At 39.1% G+C, this 24,637-nt stretch overlaps 1 protein-coding gene across 1 annotated transcript; it reads left to right on the top strand.

The window, feature by feature from the left end:
• The first annotated feature begins 4,218 nt into the window (after positions 1-4,218).
• kcnk10b (potassium channel, subfamily K, member 10b) lies at positions 4,219-24,264 on the top strand. The gene is made up of 7 exons (XM_042501370.1): positions 4,219-4,273; positions 8,695-9,110; positions 20,144-20,261; positions 22,576-22,736; positions 22,925-23,117; positions 23,206-23,348; positions 23,626-24,264. The coding sequence occupies exons 1-7, from the start codon at positions 4,219-4,221 to the stop codon at positions 24,262-24,264; spliced, it is 1,725 nt and encodes a 574-aa protein (XP_042357304.1).
• Positions 24,265-24,637: the final 373 nt, after the last annotated feature.

The raw sequence follows: 24,637 nt of genomic DNA on the forward strand, positions 1-24,637 counted from the left end.
TTTAGTTACAGCACATAATTTTAAGAAAACAGAAACAAAAATTATTAATATCCTCAGTTCAATTTGTGTTTCAGCATTGTAATATTTCTGGTTGTGCTTGTGATATTTCTGTTGGCACCATCTGAGAATCAGACAAACAGGGTGAAGCAAATGGAGCCAGTGTGAAGCCAATAAAGTGCAGGAAAGGCCAGTCTATATTGTCCTCTCTAATCATAAAAAACAGTGATGTGTGCTGCTGATCTGGAGCCACTGTGTCTGCACATTAAGAGTGGGGTGACACAGACATTGGTGTACACTAAATTTTATATACTTGTCTTCCTGTGAGTGCAGTTATTTAAATTTATACCTGGGGAGGAGACAGGACAGGAGCTAAAAATTCAAAATCATCTTAAAACACACCTCAAGGGTCCTGCAACAGTAAAATGTATCTGTTAAGTTCTTCTGTGCCATCAAGGCTCGCAGCAGGGTCCTAAATTTGTATGCCTTCTTGTCTTGTATATTGCCGCTGTGCTGTTTTCAAGACAGTTTGCAAACATCTGGCCAACTCAAAACCAAACCTAACAAAATTTGCTTGTTTACAGTAATGTGGGAGTGTGAAAATATGACCAATGTGGGAAAACACAGAGTGCTACAAATATAAACTCTGATTCAACAGAGTGCATGTTGGTCATGGGAAGATTTTGTCAACATATTGTGAACTCTGCCATGTTCCTTGTATTGTTTGATAGAACTTTTAACCCCTCACGTCATTTACCAACAAAGGATTGTGAATCACTTATAGCAGTGTGAAACAGCAGCATAACAGCAGAGTAAGCCTTAACCACAAATCAATTCATGCTACTTTTTTTTTACCCAGTCTTTAACAGTTAGTTTTTATTGCCAGTTTAAAAAGTAATAAATGTAAAATGGTTTATTTAAACCACATACTGCATTCTACAACTGAATGACAACCATTACTAATGGACACAAAATTGCAGTTTTAACCCTTTCAGCCTCCTAAATGTTTTCTGCTCTGAAACATTTTCATGTAATATTGCTGTCTAAAGAAATGTCTTGTTTCTTTATTGTGAATCAGATGCAAGGAGTTTTTTTCATAGCTGGTCATAGCAGCAGAACATGTGGAACTAATGACATTAACGATGGCTCCACTGCAGCAATTATTGCAATGCAGTAGATGTGTTATTAGTTACACCTGTGTTGGAAGGAGTCTGAATGCCAATTCTCATTTTCTTGCTGGTGTGTGTTTTTTTTCCACCCTTTACAGGTTTTGCAGAATGCTGATGGGGGATGACGGCCCGGCCAACTGAGAGCAGGTGTTGCTGATTTGAGGCTCACAGCTTTTTAATGTCTAGTAATAAAGCCATGAGTTCCACTTTGACTTAATTTTTTAGGTCTCATTTCCTTTTTTTGGGTGCTCAAACCCAGTCAATATTAATCCACAGATTAAGCTACTCCTAATCAGCCACCACAAGAAGGGACAAAAGGTTCCTATACTGTACAGTATCTGTTGTGAAAAAGACCAATTCTTGTTTAGTTTTACTTCACATTTTTCAATGCAAAAGCTCTGTATACTGAGTGTCTTCTCTAAATCATCTACACATTACATGCAAACCCCTTTTTAAAAATTATTTCTGATTTCTAAAGATTTTTTTTACTTTTTAGGCAGCCATGGATCTTTTTCAGAGCACAAATTTTGGCTTGTCACAGTTGAAAAAAAGCACAGGTGAAATGTGTAACGATGACTCAGTTCCATTAAGCGTCTGAGAAGGCATTTCCAGTGAGCCAGCAAGAAAAGCACAGCAGTGCTTTCCCTACCATGACTTGTCAAAATGTCTGCAGTGAAAAAGAGTGTATTGGTTTCTTTCTTTTCATTTTTTTTTCTAAAGGCTTGACCAATCTTTACCATCCATTAAATCCCTTCTCAATACTCCCTTACTTTGTTTTATATTTTCTTTTTCTTTGTTTGTTCTTACCATAGATTTGATCCATTTCATCAATTTTTTCATCAAAGATTCAATAATTCAAGTTTGTCTGCATATGCTTATCTGTCAAGAATATGCAGCAATTCATAACATATTCTCAGAATAATGTAGTTGAACTTAAACTATTCATCTGTCCTATGCTGTATAGATTGGGTGAATAGTTCAAGTTCAACCAAATTATTCTGAGGTGTCATGAATCATTACATGCACTGTATAGATTATTTGTAAATCTATATACTAGTATGGTATTATTCTCTTAACTATCTCCAAATAAAGTGTTACCAAGTAAGGGAATGTCTTTTTTATCTTTATTTTACCAATGCTACCCTGTAACCGAACCAGTCCCAAACTGACTGCAGTGAAGTCATGAACAGACAGTGTCCCAGGCTGCCCAGGCAATGCACTCCTCGGGCAGAAACCTGAATATATTAGGTGTCAGTGACTCAGAAATGTAGATTGATGCTATTTATTAACAAATATTGAGAGAGGATGTTGCATGCAATTTTAAAAGCTAGCAGACTAACTTCCTGCTTGGTGCAAACCTTGTGCCTGGACTCAATTTTCTAAAGTCTGACTGATGGACATTATGTACAAAACCAAAGCTTATATTTCCTGCACTTGCACATAACTAGTGGGGTATTTTATTTTTTGGTTTATGTATGACCTGTGAACAAGTGGGCACATTTTTTGTTAACTCAGTTAAGTGGGATTTGATGCTGGCATGTGACTTTGTGACAATTATATTTTGCTGTAACTTGTATCACATGTACATTGTCAGTTTGATCATTTTTGAACTACTTTTTCTATGAATCTTTAGTTAAGGAAATTAGATTTCTCCTTAGAGTTGCTCTGCTGTGATTTAACTTCTTTCTGTGTGAAGTCATTACGTGAAAGCTTTCAAAGTGGCTTCCCAAAAAATGTAAATAAGGATTAAGATATGGTTGGTATGATGCACTGGCAAGTGAAGACCATAAAACAAATCTATTGAAATTAATGGAAATAATAGCTGTCTACAAGGTAGGGTAAAAAAAGGAGGTATTATGTAATTTCTTGTTTTATGTTCTCATTTAATAAGTTAGTATTCGGTCACATTGTTATATGCTGCTGGACCCCAGTTACTAATTTCTTTCCTTCATGTGTCAACATGTATGAATGACAACAAATGAACCTTGAAAAAGCATATTAAACTAATGTAAATAACGCTTGAATGCATAGACAAAAACATGCAAAAACACAATACGGTCCTTTAAAATTACATGAACAAAATCTTGAAAATTTGCAACACCTGTAGGAAGTTTTAGCTACATAGGACTAATCATAAAACAGAGAGGGGACATTTCTGTAGTTAGACACAGGCACCTCCTAATCTACACACGTATTTTAAACCAAGGGTCTGTGCTATTTCCTGAAGTAAAATAAAATAAACATGTTTAACTGTTTTTAAATTGGTTTCTATAGTGATGAGCCTCCCCCACCTGACTGCACAGTTTCGGGGGTCTGACGAGATTGAGGAGGTGTCTTGTCTTTAGCTATCGTCGTTCATAAATAATGCACGGTTTCCCATTCACGTGAATGATGTAATGGTTTAAGTCTGATGCTGATTTGACTTGCTCCCCTGCGCCATGTGCTCCGCCGCCGGTTGCCAAACGATGAGAGGATAATCCTGTTTTGGGAGATAAAGAAACGAGTGAGTAACCAATTTAAAAACTGATTACACAGTTGAATGAAAATGTATTCCAATGCAAAGCTATGGGCTAATTTCCTCCAGCTAGTTACAGTGAAAAGCAGGTGGAGTGGTGCGCTTTGGGAATGAAAGGGAGGAGAGCATCCTTCCCCGTTGTTCCCGCTGCCGGGTAACGCGTGGGTAAAGTTGCTTTTTTTTGGGCTGTGTTTGTGGACCGGACCACTGGTGTGCGTGTGTGTGAGTGTGAGACGTGATGTGGTTTAGTCCTTGGAGCGGTGCTCAGTGAAAAGGTCTCACAAGTCTCTCTCTTGTCAAACGAGCAGCGCGCGTCCAGGCGAGGTGGAGGAAAAAAAGGAGGGGGGACAGCAGAGGCAGACAATGCGGTCTTGCGATGCGTTTATTTCTCCGTATTATTTACACCCGCATCCACGAAAACGTGATGTCCAGAAGATGTGGGAGAATTCATCGTGATTTGGTTATTTTAATTTATTTTCTGTAATCGGATTGAACAAAATTCCTTTTTCGACGTTTTGACTGAGAACAAAAATAGAGATGAAATTTCCAATAGAGAACCCGAGGAAACAAGTTAACTGGGACCCCGAACAAGGTTGGTGCTTTCTTATTGTCTCATAACTTTGGATAGGCTATATGTCATATAATATTTCTCTAAATCTTAGCAACATCTCTACCTGAAACACAATATTTTTTACTAGGCTGCCATATTCACGGGCTTAAACAATTTTGCTCAATTTCTTATTCATTATTTTCTTCATTTAACTTTGTTTTTATTTTTATTTTATTATTCTTGTTTGCAAAAGGAGCGTTAACACGAGACAAAGCGGTTGGGTGTATGTCTTAATTCTCCATCCTCCGTGTGCTCAGTTGTATAAGAAAACGCTGCTGGGAGCGGAGCTTCAACTGCTTCACTTGACAGCAAAAACCAGCGTGAAACCGGAAACAGTACCAAAGTAAAAGCATGTAAAGTTGTTGCTCAAAATAATTTCGCTTAAAGGATTTATCGTTTGAATCTCACAGGAAGTAGGCTATGACTCCTCATCTATTCCCCTTAATATAAGCATGTTTCCCATGTAGTGACATTTTTCTCTACAGAACTCTAAATATATATGAATATATATAAAAATGCAGCCAAAGCCCTTTTTTTCATTTCTTGAATATTTCTTGATACATAATTATACATCAATCTATCATCTGTTTTGATTTATCTGTTTTTTCTGTCCGTTTTATATGCACATGATCCCATTGATTTGATGCAAGATCTTAAAGCCATGTTGTTTGTTGGCTACGTTATATAAAGTTTCATATACAGTAACCATTTTTTAAACATTTTATTTTGAAATTAGTTGTCACCGGAAGTTCTTGGCCTTCATACGTGATACGGGCTGGCTTGACGCATGATTTTGGGGCTCAGCTGGTGAGTTGAACGCCCACAACCTGTCTCGTACCACAGGGAGTAGCTGGGCCAGCAGCCGACCTGAGCACAGCCCAAAATCTGCCCTCGTGTTTACTATTACTAGTAGTTTTGCATTGTGTTCATCAGTGTGCGGATAATGCATTTGTACACGCAATATGCAGCTCAAATGTTGACAAAGTGAATGTTTACAGTGTCCCACCACAACTGTGCCCCACTGAACAGTGTGCTAAATGTTTGATGCAACATCTTTAGTGCATGAAAATCCTTATCAACATCCACTTATTTTTCCATCTCTAATATGGACCTGAGTCTCCTGTGAACACTTCCTGTGCTTTGCCCAGACATGCTGGAAACAGACAGTAGAGTGAGTGCTGAGAGAGAGAGAAAGAGAGAGAGAGAGAGAGAGAGTATCAGATACTAAGAGATAAAAAAGCACTGCTTTCCATTCAGGCCTTATTTAATTTGCCAAAATCAATAAGAAGCAAATTCAGTGGGTTGAAAAGGATTTTAGATGAATGCCACACAGCCTTGGAAAAATGAAACGCAAACCAAATTATGTTCATCACAGTTTTGCTTTTGCTTCTAAAACTAAGATATAGACTTATATTTTTTCACTTGTGATTTTAATTGTAGTTTTTTAAAATTATTTTTCTGTACTAAAGTCAATGAGATTCAGCTTTCTGAGCAGGCCTTCCGTTTCCTGCTGCATGGAGCTGATTTATTCAGTTTTGTTCACCCACAAGATGAGATGAAAAGCAATTAATGTTTCCAGTAAGACTAGTTATGGACTCGGCCCATTTGCAATTAATTTACCAGTAGATGCTCAACTGCATCCATCATCATGACTAATGCAGCAGACAACACTGTTGCAGGGTCATATTCTTTCTGCTGCTTCACCTCTCACTCTTAATTTTCTAATTCATCTCATGTTCCAAAAATAGCCCGCCGCCACCCTCAAAGGCATGTACTATAAATTGAAGGTGGCAGTTTTGCACCTTCTGACATCACTTTACTGATATTGATTCACTCATGATACGGGCATTAACTAACAAGATTCATTGCTCTTGGATCAGAGAATGAAACACTTCCTGGACGCCCTTGACTCAGCAGGGCGGGATGCGTGCGTTACTGGGCATATCCCATCAGTGATGCTATCCCATTAGTAAACAAAAGAGTGCCTCGCTCAGACAAATCTGTTTTCGTATTCCTACCTACAAGAGTTACATCAGCGTAGACAGCAGGCTCCACCCATGGCTCCGAGGGTTACGCGCCGATCTGAGAGGCGGGGGTGTTAAGGGTGAAGGCTGAAGCTCAGAATAGCTTATACAATGGTTTATTCACATTAAAGGAATCTAAATTTGGATGCATCCAGGCGGTGCTGCTCACCACTTGGTTGACCTGCTCCAGCACCCCTGCATTTATTATAAAACCCATCCAGAAGCCAATGACTTAGAGTGGCACTTATGCCTCCCTCTCTTACAGTCTATTAGAAAAATTGAATCCAGCTCCTCAGCACAGAGGATAACTCAATTTTCACCTCAACCTAGAAATACTGTAAGGATCTTATTGCAAATGGTGTCTTTCATATATTTTTAAGTACACGTATAGCCTTATTGTGTATGTAATATTCGCAGAATCCTTTGATTATTGTCAGGTTCCGTTTTTTCCTTTCATAACAATAATTCACAATAATTTAATTACAAGGTTTTCTGCGTTAGTGGCTGAGGGGGTAGCTGTGGACAGCGTAGGCTCCATTGAACAGGAATAATGGCTTTTATGTGCAGAACGCAAAACAAATTCTCACCGCATTAAGATGAGATGACGGCTTTGACGCCGTCGTACACCAGATAACCAGCCTTTTTGCAAATAGCTTTGAGTGTGGGCTCTGTGAAGAGCTCTTTATTAGCTCAGAGTAATAGAGGGAAATCACTCTTTAATACCTCATGCATGTAAGTTATTATTATTATTATCATGAGCTTGTGTCCAAGTGAAGTCAGTGCGCAAACCTGTGCAGTTATTTCTGCTTCCAAAGGACTCCCTTTACAATTATTTAATTTACAAAAAAAGTATGATATTTTAAGCCCTCATCAGGTACAGAGTTAAGCAATCAATTTTGATCCCCTTGCACCCGATGAAGAGTGAATGTGTTTTATCGTTGTACTTTTTATTTCAAATAATTGAGAAACAGAAATCAAAAATCAACTGGCCCTCTTTGCTGTCATGGCATCGGAGTTGGGATTGTTTAAGTGACAAATAAATCTCAAGTCTCTGCACTCAAGACCCATGTCAAGACTGACAAGTCTCAAGTCCTAAACTGTTAAGTTTCATATCCTAAAAACATCATAATGCACTCTTGACCAAATGTAATTCCATTTTAACAAGAGGGCACAAATGTATTGAATTTACAAAATCATGGATGCTTTTTAAAATTTATTTTTATTTTTTGAAACAGATTTCATAACAAGTTGAAAAGGTTAGAAGTTGTTAAGCTAACATGAGCTAGACATTTGCTCACTATGTTAATATTTTCTCTGACATACTATTCATTGTGCAACTTCAAATAGTGTACAGAGTAGGACGTTGTTGTGTCAAAATTTAAAACATTCACAGCAGGTGGGGCATAAAAATTAAGTGTTTGATGCTCAAATTTGTCTGGCTGAGGATCCCGAAAACCCCCTTTTCATTTGAGTCCTCCACAATGTTGAAACAAAACCTACACTGATGTCGACCCTTACGTTTTCTCATACTGCAATTCATATTTTGTTGACCACCATATTTTTGCACATGAACAGAGTCGGATCTTCAGTATCATTTTTCCAATTAGTGCTCAGTAATGTAACTTTAGTTCTTCATGGTTCAACTTGATTGGATGCAAAGTGGAGCATCTGTCAAACTGAGTGTTGACTTGCTGGGAATGAATAGCGTTAATGTTAGTTGATAAAGGAAATAAAGTGAGATGATTTGACTTGTTGCACACTTTTTACTGTAAATCACATACTTTTTAATCTTTGGGCTTGGGTGAAGATATCCAGTATTTTCAAGTCAAAACTCTCAAGAGAAGTCACGTCACCAAGTTAAGCTGCAAGTCTTTTTTTGGATTTTGTGAAGCCAAGACTAAAGTCATCAAATTTGTGCCTCAAGTCTGACTCAAATCAAAGTCATATGACTTGAGCTCATATCTCTTTAATGTATTATACATGTAAGTCAAACGGATGCTTAAAGGAGGGAGAGAAAACTTTAATTAAACTCCAATTAAATCTGTTCATTTGGATTTTGTTGTTGTGTAACACACTGGTTATGACAGGACAAAGGACAAACAGTGGGATCTGTGAACACATCATCAGTGTGTAATCATTTCAAACTCACTTAAAAAGCCTCAAAGACAGCCTACAAAACAACATCTCAGAAGTATTTTTCTCAACGCTCAATCTGTCTTCACATTTTTTTTCATATCCAGCCTGTAACAGATTCAGGGCCCTCCGCCAAGAACAGTCTGTCAATGTTCATTAGTCTGAAATCATCATAAACACTTTCAGAACTGTCTTCAGAATTAAACTAAACCAAAAATAATACTTTTCTTTCTCACTCTTTCCTAGTGGCGGTCCAGACCAACTTGGTCCCTCCCAAAAAGGTCCAGCCTGGCATGGCTAAATCCAGCCTAGTCCAAGCCAGTGTGGCCACCATGCAGAACCCCATGGGCTGCGACCCAAAGGCCAACGGTCACTGTCCACTGCCACGCCTGTCCATCTCTTCCCGCTCTGCCAGCGTGGTGGCCAGCATGGACGCCAGCTGTGATGGCACGGCCGCGGCGCTCCACTCGGTGATGAAGTGGAAGACAGTGCTGGCGGTGTTCATCGTGGTCGTTCTCTACCTGGTTTGTGGAGGTCTGGCTTTCAGGGCGCTGGAGCAGCCGTTTGAGAGCAACCAGAAGACGAGTATCACTCTGGAGAAGGCTTCGTTCTTGGAGAGACACCCCTGCGTTACTCCTGACGAACTGGAGGCGCTCATCAAGGTGAGTGAAGTGGAGATGAGCTTTTGGAGCTTTAGATAAAGTGAGGGATGGTATTCACATTGAACAGACTCCCTCCAGCTTGTCAAATCTTTTCAGGACTGAACAGATTAGTTTATGAGAGGACAAGAAGATAAGAAAAATTAATGAAAATGAACTGTAAACCTATTCTGAGTGTCACTCAATTTGATTGGTAGATAAGAGGAGGAAAGTCAGCGGACTGACCTTTATAGCAGCAGTTTTCTAGATGATGATTGCTATCAGGGGTAATTAGAGGTCCTCGGGTTAATTAATTGTGGTTTCATTAACTTGTCACATGATCTTGAAAAGCTTGGATGTTCTGCCTTTCATGGAGGGGGTGTCCTTTAGCAAATTAAGCCTTTAGTTTTAATGTCCATCGTCTGCAGAGGAACTATAACTCATGTCAACAGAAAACTTGTTATGCAACAACATTTCATTTTTGTTTAAATACAAAACAAGGTATTTTAATATTGAGTAAAACAAGTTGACTTTTTTGTGGATTCATTTAGAACAGTTATGATTGCAAAGATTATTTGTATTTGTGACAAATTAGCCTCAAATTTAAGCACTTTTAATCAATATTTTTTATGATGAAAATGTATGAAATGTCAATGTGGAAGCATTTGTTGAAATGAATGATAAAGTTGCTTGATGTCAATGTTGTGTCCAGAACTTGTGGTCACATTTTTTTTCTTTTTCTTTAAATCAGCTCATCGTCTTAATCAGCAATCTGTACTTACGAGTGATGGTGACACCTCTGCCGGTTACATCAGTTAATGAAGATCATAAAATGCAGTTCAACGCTCAGATAAAGCAAGTGGGCGTTTGAGTTGGGACCACAGATGGGACCATCACCATATTTATGTTTTTTCAACACTTTGTCCATGATCTTTGTAGCTTCATCTTGGATATGTGTTGCTACCTGATTACTAAATTTTCTAAAAGTCCCACCTCACCTGCACCTGCTGTTTTTGGCTCAGGACTATATGCCCAGGAATGTCTAGACCACAGCCACCAAAATAAGAAGAAAATAAGAAAATATAGACAGAGTCTTTGCACATAAATACACGGCAAACATTTTTAGTGGATCTGTGGATTGTAAGTGATGATTAAGAAGGCTTACTTTTGTATTAGTGGATATATTGTTTTTGGAAAATCTTGCATTCAGTATTTCTTTAAGGGTTACATTGTACTTAATCAGAACTATTTCACGAAAAGAGTGAATGCTGATTTATAGACATTTGAAATGTGTTTTCATTAAATTTCTTCCTGCTGCGTTGATGAGCCCATAAATCGATTATATATCGACTGTAGCATTGTCAGAAGATAAACCCCTTGCTCTCGGCCCCCCTGGTTGATGCCAGTTGATGAGTAAATGTCAGGAGCAGACTTAGAGGCAGGTCAATTCCTCATCAGGAAGCACATTAATACCTTCAGGGTCACCACAGAGATACCCATGATTCTCGGTGACACTTCACATCTGTTGGCAAACACACAGCACATGCAGGTTTATGTTACATAACGATCTTGGAGAAAAGGGCAAATAATAAACATCTTGATCCTACAAAATAAGGTCAGTCAGCATGACCTTTATGCTATCTCACAGCGGCTCAGAGTGGACAATTGTGAAATTTAACTGCAAGTCTGTATTGATTCTGTTGCAAACAAAACAGTCAATACTTAACTTGCATTTTAGCAAAGTGGGTTATTTTGAGAAATAAATGTAATAGCTAAGGGGTATCTGCCTTATACCTTCAATAATACATGTATTAGTACAGTGTGAAATACCAGAGTGAGGCTTTAACAACACCCACACATTTTAAATAAGGAAACTAGCGCACGGCCACAAGAGCACTGTTGGCTTTACTGTAAGAAACGTCTGAAGCCAAGTTTCTCTGTCTTCCACCAAAACGGAGTGTGATATGTCCTCTGTTCTACAACAACTGCAGCAAAACTTGCAGGTTTGAAAGATCAAGAACAATTTCAGGAGCGGACCCTGTGTTATTTATAATTCAACACAATACTAAATCAATGTCTGTCCCAAGGGGTAATATCCTCTGCAAAATCCTGTTTGTGCCTCCCAATTTGAAAAATGTCGTTTTTTAAATTTTTTTTTACCACAAATATTGTGCTAAACACACCTGTCTTTGGCCAGCCATCAGATTCTGGCTGAGAATGTTTGTTCAGCTACTGATTTTGCTCTCATATCCTCCAAAAATTCAACAAAGGAGCAACATATTTAGCACACATAGAACTATTCTGGCAAAACTGAACATAATGACCAACTTAATTGTTGCCTTGATTTTTTTGTTCATAATTTTGTCCATATGTAGAAATGCTGGAAATTAGATTTACACATATTTTTTTCCTGATGGTGGACCCCAACACCCCCTGTTCTGTTATATACTACCCGTTTTCCTTCAGAACTGTCAAACTGCTGCTTTGTCAGGAATACTGGCATCACAGACACCAGCGCAAAGAGACACCTTTCGCAGTGGTATGATATGCACAGGGCGCGTCAGTGTTAGAGGCAACAGGCAACACCCCAAATTGTGATGTCAGTGGATGTCTGTTATAACCCAACTCGTGAAAGGAGAGGGAAGCAACATAAAAACCAGGTGTTTTTGGTCAAATCAAAATTATTTTTTAACCAAGAAAATAAGCATTACTGTAAACAACAAACAGTAAGGCAAAACTATAACAGAAAGGTCTTGTGGGTGCTGTGAAAAATCAAAGAAATAACTATAACAAATAGAGGGCCCTTAAAAAACAGAGCTATTAAACTTATCTAATGAAAAACAGCACCTCTAAAACCTAGTAAATTTAAAACAGCTGGTTTAAAACAGGTGGTCTTAACACTTGTCAGGAGATGATCTTGCCGGTCAGGCATTTATAGTGTTGGTGAGCCTCCACTGCACCCAGCTGACAGACAAAGCCAAGATTGAACACATCACTCCAATTAGACTCTCCCAAGCCAGGGCAGGGGACAACGCATCCTAATGAACACACACAAAGCTACACAAGAGAGGGTTATGACGAGGAGAAGGGGTTGGCTGTGGCCGTAATGATGTCAGTGGCAGATGCAAATGCACCGAGAGTTCTTAAGCAAAGGTATGATACGCACCAGGCGGTGGCAGGTTGTAATGCTATCGGCAGCTACCATGATAGGGGTAGGGGAGTAGGAAAAAACCCTACTGGGAGGGTGGGACGATAGTTTGATGGGTCCAACAAATCCTTTTACCCATGAGCGTGCTGTTCTCTGTAAAGCTAAACCATGGTGTTTTTCTAAATCTAACCATGTGCTTTTGTTTCCAAACCAAACGAAATAAGCATAAAAACAAAGTGTTTTACCTACTGTTTTAAAACTTTATGCATGTCATGAGCAAAAACTATTCATTTCCTGATCTCCAGAATGAAAATGGAAGTGTGTTGTGTTGTTAAAAGACACAATGTGTATAAGAAGCATTAATTGACACGCTGTCCTGGAACGTCCAGATGCAGGACCTAATGTACCGTATTTAGACAAAGTTCCACTGACAAAGCAGCAGTATTTGAATAGTTGGGATAAGAGCTTAACCAAAGCGTAACCAAAGTAACGCCCTTGGCTGTATCTGATCATAAAATGAAATAGAGCATCTATAAGAATGATTCATTTTGTGGGGCAGATATCTCACATGTGACTCTGGATAAAACGGCCTGTTGTTACAAACATGACTGACAACCCTTAACCTGTGACACCGAGGTTGATTAAAGGCGCTGAATCATGGTGTTTGCAGCGTTCTGCATGTTATAAGCGTGTCAAGCTTTTATTCTCAGCCAATACCTGTGTGAACTGGACCAGATAACAAGCAGATAGTCAAAAGAAAAATCCCATCACATCATAACTTAACTGTGCATGTCTTTTTACGGAGTCAGCCGCTTTATAACTCAAGATATGGCGATGATTCTTCACGCCGATCTCTCATATCACAGCTAAGAATTACAGGTCGAGGTATAAGGTCAATACATCAACCTGACATGTGCAGCGGGATTGGAAAATAATTTGAGATGTGTCGGCGTGCAGTTTGCTGAGTGGAAAGTCTGATTTGTGATGGTGTGCGATGATAGAGGAAAGGAGGACTGAGCTCAGTCAAACACTCCTCCTCAAGGAAAAGAGAGGGATATCCTGCACATAAAGAGAACCCCAGTATTGATCCCTAAAACCAGGAAATCTGTAAGCATTTCAACACTTCCAGTTCCCTCGTCTCAAAGTCAATGGGTTTTTTGAATGGGTTTTTGTTAGAAGCCTGTGGTTAACAGTAGCTTAAGAGACCTTCAAATTTTGATGTACAACATAAATATGTCAGTAAATACCCACTTGTAAACTTTTAAGCTTCAATGTAGTAGCTAAGTAGCTAAATGAGACTACAAAACATCATCAACCGCTCTAAACAAAGCTTTACAGCCTCATAGTGGTGGCGACATGACTATAGTGTAGTTTGTTTTAGCCTAGCAGTAGCCTTTTACCACTGGTGATTACATTTAAGCTTATCCTGGTGTTCATTTGTGGCAATTATTTTGCTGAATTAAATGTGTAAGTATCATAAACATGTATTTACCATATGTATTTTCTGCAAAATCCAAAATTCAATGGAAAAATCCCATAGGCTTTTTGACAAGTGAACCAGGACGACGTTAGCTTCTAGGTTGACCTACAAAGAAACGTAATCCCTGGGGCACTCTATATGGGGTTGTTTTCTTTTGATATTGAGGGTTTTTAACTCAAGGACTACATGGCAAATCCATTTTCCGAACAGGAGTATGTAATTAGCAGTATTCTGTAGAAAACATATGGAAATACAGGAAATCTGGTAGAAGAGAGAAGCCCTTTTTGAATAATGTGTTTTCCATGTTTTTCTCATGTACTCTGAGAAGAGTAAATACACGATTCACATCATTGCCACAGTGGACGCCGCTGATTCTCTAAAAGGTTGAAATAACCCTAAAGAGAGAGCCAACCACATGGCATTTGGTGTGCTCCGCTTTTCACTAGAATGGCTCCATTCGACAGTAGATTCTTTAACACTGCTCCAGTGAATACTGGCCTGCCTATCTATCTCTGTCTCACTTTCCACACCCACGTCTGTTCTGTTATTCCTTCTCAGAGAAGCCTCCTTTCTTCATCCCTTGCGGCACCCAACCTTTGAGCCACAAAAGTGCTATAATGAGTTTGTAAAAGAAATCAATGACACTATTTCCTAAGGAGAAATGTGGAAATACAAACCTTTAGCATGGTGTGCCTGTGGTCCGGAGGGAATCAATTATTTATTGCACAGGCCAGCAGTCACAGACCTCCTGCTGCTCGAAGCAGCAGTGCTACAGCAGCAGCTGATTCACAGACAAGACTGTCTCCTGGACAAACGATCAGATTCAGACACATGACATAACATATCACGACGTGTCTCACCAGTTATTGGCCTCCATGAAATTTCCCAGAACTCATTTACAATATTACTTCTGACAAACTGATTAAAAGAATAATTTGTGGTGTTGAGATATTTGCTTTTCTACAGAGAGTGAGATGAGAAGACGAGTACAACTTTTCATGTCTCTATGGAATGTAAAATTATGCAGTGAAGACTGTCCATTGTTCCGATGGCAAAAAACTTTCAAAGCCCATTAGTCCAAAATATGTTCCACTGGACCAAAAGCCCATTTCTTCAACAACCTGCTTATATAAACAAATGCCCATTTCTCCAAAGTTACATTTCTCCGTGCGGTAAGAAAACCCAGTCATTTGAAAAAAATGTTTGCATTGTACGTTTCTGTAAATCACTGATATGTTACATTTGTCAACAACGCTGCGGTGAATATTTGGTTAGGTTTGGGCACAGAACACATCTAGTTACAGTTGCTGCAAATGCTGCTTAGAAAGCCACAAAGGGTTGCTAAAAACACCCAGGATCAATGGCTCAAATGCTGCTTGAAACGCTGAGATGGGTCGGTAAAAACACTTGGAATCGGTGGCTCAAACACCGCTGGGAAACTGAAGGTAACTGCTGGGAGTATGTATTTTCAGACAAATGGGATTTCAGAGCAATAGTCGTTTGATTTTAGGATAATGGGCTGTCGGAGAAATGGGCTATCGGTCCAATGGTACATTTTCCTGACTACCCAGGCTTTGGAATTTTGGGCTGTTGAAACAATGGCGTGGCACACCATCAGCAGCCATTTAGCTTAGCTTAGCATAAAGACTGGAAACATGGGGAAACAGCTAGCCTGGCTGTGTCAGAACACAAGAAAATACACCAAACTGAAATATCAAAATTAACATATATCTTGTTTCATTGGTGCTACATGACAAGAATCTTGATTTATGTTTGATCAGTCCTGCTTAGTTTTGTCAATGGATCAGTTTCGTCTGTTTTCACTGTGCAGGAAGTAGAGGCACCAACTTCCTATTACGCCTTAACAGGGCTTTAAAATATGTTTTTGAAAAAAAAAAAAAAACATTGAAAAATAACTCACTGGCTGCTGACTGTAGCTTCATATTTACTGTACCATAAGAGTTGTAGCAGTCGTCTCTGCCAATACTTTCTCTGCAAAAAAGTGCATTTTTTATTTCTTTGAATCACAAGAGAAAATATCGATTTCTCACTCTACTGAGCTATGATTCTACTTTAACTCTTAGCTCTGCAAGAATAATGGATATCAGACCATGTGTGAAACTAAAAATGACAAATACAACATTTTTTTCAATGCCATCTCAAGAATCCCCCCCAGGACATGCTCCCTCACAAGTTCTCCATCAAAGAGTCTGTCTGGTCTTCTAACAGGTTCTGTTATCTGTCCGTTCATGTGGTGTCATGCCTGTCACTCAGACAAAGATCCTCTGTGGCGACACAACAGTAGTGACTCACTATTGTCAAACTGTTCAGTGGAGGATCTGACAGAAAAATGGCAACCTTTCGAAGCATGTGTATATGTACAGCATCTGAGCTGGAAGAGAGCGATGTACAGCTAGAGGAGGCACTTGTAAAGCTGTGCTCAATAGTGTGTGTGTGTGTGTGTGTGTGTGTGTCCATGAACGTCTGTTGACCTCATGTCTGCCTCAGTATGTGTGCTGCTGTTCACCCACTGTGTGCCCACATAGGCAGCACATCTAATTGGCTTTTCCAGCGCCATCAGGATGACTCACACTTTGGCACAATGTGAAGCCGCGCTGTTATTGACACCAGTCAAGCCTCGTTTATTGATGAGTCACTTATCTCCAAATGAACTTTTATAAACACTTAGCTACCTGCTGTAAATCTACGTCAGGATACGCAACCAACACCGTCATATTTTTATTTTAGAATGAATTACATGATTTTTCATGAAAAAACAGTATGCGTGGAATGCTGCTTGAGTGTGACAAATATGACCCTCTGGTACTCCTCAGTTTGGGGAGTTTGAAGAAATCTGAGGCACTCAAAAGATCTCAAAAGCCTTTAATAACATGGCTTTCAGTAGTTAAAGACATGCCTACTTGTTTCAGCCATCAAGGCCTTCATTAGGGCAAGCATGTACCAGTATTTGTTCAATGAGATAATAAGACTTTATGTATCTTCTAATGAGGAATCAGCTCCATGGGTGGCTACACAATGTGTACCAAATAATGAAAATACTACATGACAAAAATATACAGATATTATAGATCTGTTTGTCTTCAAAAGTCACAACACAAGATGCTGTGTGTACAGTGGTGGGATGTACTGAGTGCAATCACTCATTTACTGTAGCTGAGTACAACTTGAAAGTACTTGATTTCCACTTTATGCTAATTTACAGTACATTTCCAGCCCATTCTAACTCCTAACTCATCAAAAACCAATGCTTTGTAAATAACGTTGGCGTCAGACACCAACACAAAAAGGCAACTTTTACAGCAGTATTATTAGCGTCCGAACCCGAACTCTGATCTAACAAACCCAGGACTTTCACCCAGAAGTCCACTGTTTGCTTCCCATGTGAATGTTAAGCCAAGGTTACCTACCACATATTATATAGACATAAAGGTCTACTGAAAAATATACACAAAAGGTATTTGAAGAGCTGGGATGAAATGTGTTGATATTTCACAGGGAAATACAGCACTTTTATCTGATTATAGATTTTAAATACAAAAATTTGAACTACTTAAAAATATACTGTATTAAGTATCCAAAATTAGCTTTCCTTTGACCCTTAAAATGAAACTTTTCATGTTTACACTAGATGACCACTGTTACACCATTACAAACATTAAGTAAAGGATCTGGGGACATTATCAGTGCCAAAAACAGGCCGATTTTGTGCGAAAGAATCCAGCGTGTGCCACTCTGTATATCAAAGTCTGACTTTGGTGTTTTTTTTCGGCTCACTTCACACACAGTTCTGATAAATCAAAGTCAGTCTTATCTGTGATGGACCAGAGTCTTCCTGTTTGGCAGTCATTTGTGTGGCTCTAATGCTTCAAGGTGGTCAGGGCAAAGCTATAGATATAAGTGATGTTGAGAGTGCTGCAGAGGAGAGTGCTTGGCAGCGGCTCACAGAGAGTGAGGCACCATGCTGGCTGGATCACCGCCGTCACCTGCTGTGGGCTACAAAGACACACAGAGAGGATAAAGATCTGCAGTGAGTTAGCTTGCTCTCTAATGATACTGCAGTAGAGAATATGAAAAAAAAAACACATTAGCGTGGCATTTGGTGTTGATTGTGCAAGAATGTTTGCTCGTTCTCCTGTGCAATCAAAATGGAGTGAAAACGAAAACACCATTTGTCGTCCCAATTAACACTCTGCAACACATAATCAAAGTCAGCATCCTCGTGCCTCAAAAGTGCACGTGGAGAAGGAGGATTTTCCACATCTCTAATGCAGCGTGAACTTGGCTGTGAAAAAGGCGAGAGACAAAAATAGACCATCTCATAAAATATTCAGAAACATTGTGAGGCTATTTTTGGCTCTCCCTTGACTCCAGAATTGGGCTATTTGGGGTTTATTATATAATTACCGCTTTGATATTTCCCCTATAAAGCAGCTGTGTCTGATATATGAAATAGCATTACTGTAATTGGCTAATTTTAGATACCAAAATCTGTCTCATTAGGGGGCTGCACTGATGGAGCCGAGGAAATCACATGCAAGATTATGAGTCGGCATGTGCAGTGATGTGTGTGGAAATGGTCCTCCACTCTGTCTGCTTTGAAATGTATGTCACGAGAGTTGATACATATTTTATTACATGGACGTGCATCGCACTAACAGCTTGCATGGATAGATCGGGGGGTTGCCCCGAATGAAGAGGCTGTATTTCTATATTGGTAAATGGAGCTATTTCTAACCAAAGTCAACCCTCAAAATGACTTTCATGTCAGCAGACTATTCAATTTAAAACTATTAATTTCCTCGCAGAAAATAAAATAAATGCTTTACTCATAAAATACCAATAAACAGGGGATTCAGAAGGAATGAAACATAGTAGATTAACTTTTCATGGCTACATAAAGGAGCTCAGAGGGAGATCAGTGAGAATAATGATGCAGTAAACGCAAAGCATTGTGGCTTCTTAATGTTTTTTCTTAGACAAGCTGTGGATAAAGAGAAGCTGAAGGACTAAAGGAAAAGGCTGACACAAAGAAAAAGAGAGATAAAGGTCCCTCTGCTGCGAGTGAAAGTCTGTGTAGATTTAGTCAGCGTGAAGTGTGAAAACATGCAATGTGGGTAAGAGCGCTGAGTGGAGAAACAGCTCACTGTGAAGATCTCGTGCTGGTGCTGTGCATGTACCTGCTGAATGTCCACAAGAGCAGTGATTGCACATGTTGACATTGTTAATTTTTTTATGCGCATTAAAAATTCTGTCAGTGTATTGCAGAATACTAAAATTACTCAAATACATTCATAGGGAATATCCTCTTAGATAAATATAAAAGTCCATGCTCGAAGACAGGGGTTGGGACCTGCACAAGAGGTTGCAAGTAAATCTGAGGGGTTACAAGAAAACACATTTATGAAAAAAAGTTATGCTAAATTTTTCCTATTTTATTCAAATTTTTGCTTTTTTTTCTTGTGAATTGATGGATAATTTTACAACCTTTGCATTCAAATAAAAGCAATATAAATCTTTGTGGTTTAACTGTTTACAACTGACATATGCATTTAAGACATTGCTTCATTTTCAGGTGTTCCAAGCCCGAAAGGTTAGAACAATATTATATGGCTGAAACAATGTGTACAGCATAATTTATATGTATGCAAAATGTCAAAGTGATGAAATTATCAAAGTTGTGTTCAATCCAATGCTTATTTTCCTCTCAAAACGTGTTGATTTTCTCTCATTTGAAACAACTTTTGGACATTATTAAGTAATATTTGGGTTTTTGCCCCATACATTATGAAGTTTATGTTGTGTATGACGTTTACGGTTTTAATTTGATAAAGAGTTGGTTTTATTGGTTGTTTATATGTAGTTTTGTTTACAATGCTTACTGCATCTTTTTAAAGTTACCTATAGTTAAGTTTAGTTAAGTTTTCTATTATTACTTCAAGACATTTAATTTCAAAAACTCTTTCAATTTCTACCCTCAGTTATCATGAGGTTCATGTTGGTTAAATGATAAACCTAAGGTTAAAAATGTTGTTTTATTTACATTCAGTGTTAGTTTATTAAAATCAAACCAACTCTTTAGCATTATAAGAATTATTTTTCAACTCTATCTTAAATGATTATTTCAAATTCTTACCACAACAAAAAAATGTGTATCATCTGCAAACAATCGGATTTTTTGTATTTTTTAAACCTCACAAATATTGTTTGTATATGAATGATTATATTATCATTAAATGATTTCAATGTAAGATACAGTAATATTTAAGTGATAAATCAATTATAACTGCATCCACTTGGCTACATGTATTATCACTAGCATTGTGACATGGTTCTGGGATTAATTCAGTTCTCTCCATCTAATTTATATTCCCCTCCCCCATTAACATTATAATTCATGTTTCTTTCCAGCATGCCATTGATGCAGTGAGTGCAGGAGTGAGTCCTATTGGAGACACATCCTACAACTCCAGTTACTGGGACCTGGGCAGTGCCTTCTTCTTCGCTGGGACTGTCATCACAACCATAGGTAACGTTTTAAACCATCAACTGTTTAATACTTTGACAAGCTAATTCTGCTACTGTTGAATAAATGTTGACAATTTGAACAAAAATTAAGTGTCTGGCCCTAAGACATGCCTTCAGTGCTGGTTTTAATCAGTGTAGGTTAAAGCCAATGCCAACCATGTAATAAACAATTATGTCAAATGCATGTTTTGCATGACATTACATTAATCATAAAAAGTCGTCTCTTATATGAACAGATGAAACAGCATTTTGAAGGTATTATCAAAGAGGTATGACGAGTCATTAGACTGTTGTGTAATGATGTTTGGTAAAAATCACTCAAATGGTACAAAAATTGCCCCAAAACAACGTGAGCTTACAAATGCAAGACTAATAGTCAATAATTATTTGTTTAAAAGGCGTGGAAGTGCTTTAGATAGGATTTGTTCTTTCAGTTTGTCAGAGGTGTTTTCTCGTTACAAATCTCTGCAAAGCTGTTTAAATCCTCCCTTGTATTGTTGCCCTCAGGTGAGTTTTACAAATCCCTTTGCCCTCATGAGGTGTTGCTAAATGATGCAAAGCCAGAGCACTGTGGGATTAACAACCTGTGAAGATCAGCATTATCAAGGCTGCTGATAAAACGATTACTGCTGACACAGGCAATGCTATGTTTTTTATGTCAGTGTCTCATATGAGCTTGTTGTCTCCCTTAAAGGCTTTCTTGTTTTTACAAGACAAACCTGTTGTTAACAATTTATGGCTGGTCAAAATTCTTTTACTTTGTGAAATGAAAGTAAAAGGCCTTTAAGGCCTTGAAGCTTTGACATTAACGGGCCAATCGGGCACAGGCCCAGGGGTCAAAAAGAATCAGGGCCCCTCTGGCCTTCACCTGCAACGTATCACTCAAAGACACACATATCAACCAAGAAGTGATTAAGAAATATCCACAAAGAAAAATAAAACATTTTCAAAGTGACACAAAGAGTTTTTGATTGATTAATTGATTGATTTGATGCGTTTGTTCCAAACATGTGAAATACAACAAAAAAAATTAGTTCAAATGAATCAATAACAAAAAGGAAATACAAAATTCCATCCACAAATTTTCTCAATTTATGTGTGCATAAAGAATTAGGAAGAGTTATAAATTTAATCCTACCCATTCATATGATTAATAAAAGGGCGAAGAAACCACAGAGAGACTCAACGTCACCACAAAGGGGATGCAACAACTTAAAAGAGACTCAAAATGACCATTAAGAGACTAAAAGACAAGGAACTACAAAGAGATGTAAACTGACTACAAAGGGGCATAAAACAGATACAAAGACACAAAAAATGACTAGAAAGAGACAGAAAACATATACGAAGGCACACAAAATGTCCACTAAAAGACACAAAACAATTGCAAAGAGATGAAAACTGACTACAAAGGCACAGAAAGCAAGACATCAAAATGACCTCAGAGACGCAAACTAAAAGACAGAGACACAAAGAATAATTACAAACGAGCATAACAACCACAGACAAAAATAACTACAAAGAGACACAAAACAACTACAAAAACAAACACAATGACTAACAGTCACTAACAGCAACAATAAATTCAGTGTGGTGGTAAGGCCTTTTGCATGTTTGGGCCCAGAGCTCATTGTCTCATAACTTGCCAGTGAGCTTTGAGCATCTTCAGTAGATATAGTTCCATTTAGGAGCCATATTTTCAGCATCAAAGCAGATGCATTAAAGTTTCTGCTCACTGCTGCATGTCCCCTCAGTTAAGTGACTGGAGAAAAAATACAATGACCCTGACCGCTTGTTATGTTGTAGTCCAGAGATTTAATTAATTATGGCATTCACTAATATGCTGCTGAACGGTGACTTTCAGTGGCTTCATTTACTTCTCTGATCATAACAAAGCCATTACAAATATAAAACATATGTGTTCTGCTCAAATTATTTTAAATAACATTGAATTTAAAAACAATCACAATTAACTGCCCTTGATGTGTCTCCTTGGCTTCTTCATTGTATCTTTGTAACTGTAGGGCCATAATTAAACCAATTTTCTCAAAGGGGAACCTAATTATTGTCTTTTTAGGAGCTTATTTACCACAGACCCCTGTAACAGCAACAACATGTTACATATGAGCCTCAATTCATTATGTTGCATAAGACAGTCTTGATTGTTTTCTTCTGCTTGTCATCTAACACTACACTCCTCCGCCTCCTCCTTGCCACCGCTCCTCGCCCTTCCTTTCTTGTTTTTCTGTCCTTAATGTCATGTTTCTTCACTCTCTTATCCCTTCTTTCTTCTTCTTCCTCCTCATTTGTGACAGGTTATGGAAACATAGCTCCAAGTACACAGGGTGGGAAAATCTTTTGCATCCTTTATGCCATATTTGGCATCCCTCTCTTTGGCTTCTTGTTGGCGGGGATTGGAGACCAGCTGGGGACCATCTTTGTGAAAAGCATCTTGAGAGTTGAGAAGATATTCAGGGTGAGTCGCAAGTTTTAGTTCTTTTTCATTCATGTTTGCCACTTTTTTTCAATGGATTAATAACCATTTCAGATTTGTTTCGATGTGAGTCATGTTTCGGTTCCTTTGGGTTCTTTTTGATCAAACTACCACTCACTGATGATCTTTTTTTTAAATGCTCGTATTTGTTCTCCTGTTTGGTTTTTCAGCAAAAACATAAACAGATCAGCCAGACTAAGATCAGAGTGACGTCCACCATCCTATTCATCCTGGCCGGCTGCATCGTTTTTGTCACCATCCCTGCTGTTATCTTTAAACACATCGAGGGCTGGACAACACTGGAGGCCATCTACTTTGTCGTGATCACACTCACCACAGTGGGAATAGGAGATTATGTGGCAGGTAGATCTACAGTTGTTTCTGTCATGATGTAGACTAATGTTTTGTTAAACTAACTTGACTTATTGTGGGTATTCTCCATCTCCTCCAGGTGGTGACCGTAGGATCGACTATATGAAGTGGTACAAGCCCCTGGTGTGGTTCTGGATCTTGGTGGGTTTGGCGTACTTTGCAGCTGTCCTCAGCATGATTGGAGACTGGCTTCGGGTATTGTCTAAAAAGACCAAAGAAGAGGTGAGGTTCATTCAATTACACCGCTCAGTATTACATTACAGAGGTAGAAAATAAAAGGTCACTGCTGCCTCCTTGGTCCCTTTTGTCCCATCTCTATTAATTTCTGCCTAGACCTTGTCAAAATGTTCCGAACAGGTAGCTATTGTTTAAGGTGTTTAAGATGTAACACTTCTTTTTACCTTTAAAGTCCAGACAGAGGAGACAAGGGCTAGAATGGAAAATTATGTCTTGCTGCTGCTCATTTCCTGATCCTTTTTTTATTGCACTCTCGTTGCAGGTTGGGGAGTTTAAAGCTCATGCAGCTGAATGGAAGGCAAATGTTCGAGCAGAGTTCCGTGAAACGCGGCGGCGCCTGAGCGTTGAAATCCATGACAAGCTCCAGCGGGCCGCCACCATCCGCAGCATGGAGCGCCGTCAGCTTGGCCTTGAGCAGCGAGCTCACTCCCTGGACATGCTGTCTCCAGAGAAGCGGGCCTTGTTTGCCAGCCTAGATGCCGGCCGCTTCAAGACTTCCTCCCAGGAGAGCATTGACACCAAACTCAACAACCTGAGGCTGAAGGGGGCCTGTGAGCCGTACGACCATCAGGGGAGTGAGCAAGCCCCACAGACAGCGTCCTCCTCGGAGGAGAATCTCTTCAACATGCGCTTTGGATCTCTCACCAAACTGGCCAGGCGCAACAAAAACCGTGAGCTACGGAGGAACATTAATGAAGAGGTACGGCGGGCGAGTCTAGGCATAAACAATGCCATGCTGGGTGAGGAGAGGACGGAAGAGGAAGAAGACGGGGAGCCAGATGAAGAACTTGGAGAAAGAAAGGAGGGAAACACCAGTCTGACAAACCTGTCACAGTACGCAATGGAGCGCAGCAAGCTGAATGGGTTCACAGTGCAGGCCAAAGACAGTGAGAACGACTAGACATTGAATGGACGAGTGCTTCAGAGACAGAAACAGAGTGAAAGAGACAGATACACAGAGTGCATGGTCCCTTGAGATGTCAAGAAATGTGCCTTTCTGTTTCCTATGCTTTGATTGGAACTGCTCCCAGGAAATTCAGTCATCGTGCCATAGCCATGGGAAGACAATGTGTTGCCAAAAAATCGAAGAGACAGACGAGGCTGTAGTTAAAATACCTCATATCGGATGTTACTGTAGAACGGGCTACTAAAAAACTGTCATCTCTACAGGAGCTGTCTCTCCAGCTTCGTTGTCTTTCAGCCTTGACGACTCTTGTACGAGACACTTGGGCAATGGCTGTCTGTTAATGTTGAATCTTATTTTTCAACAACGT

The sequence above is a fragment of the Plectropomus leopardus genome, chromosome 14, assembly GCF_008729295.1.
Source record: "Plectropomus leopardus isolate mb chromosome 14, YSFRI_Pleo_2.0, whole genome shotgun sequence".
Taxonomy (NCBI): Eukaryota; Metazoa; Chordata; class Actinopteri; order Perciformes; family Serranidae; genus Plectropomus; species Plectropomus leopardus.

Coding starts and splice junctions, on each gene's coding strand:
- kcnk10b (XM_042501370.1), top strand. CDS start 4,219: ATGAAATTTCCAATAGAGAACCCGAGGAAACAAGTTAACTGGGACCCC. Junction 20,262..22,575: donor GACTGTCATCACAACCATAG/GTAACGTTTTAA, acceptor CATTTGTGACAG/GTTATGGAAACATAGCTCCA. Junction 23,349..23,625: donor CTAAAAAGACCAAAGAAGAG/GTGAGGTTCATT, acceptor CTCTCGTTGCAG/GTTGGGGAGTTTAAAGCTCA.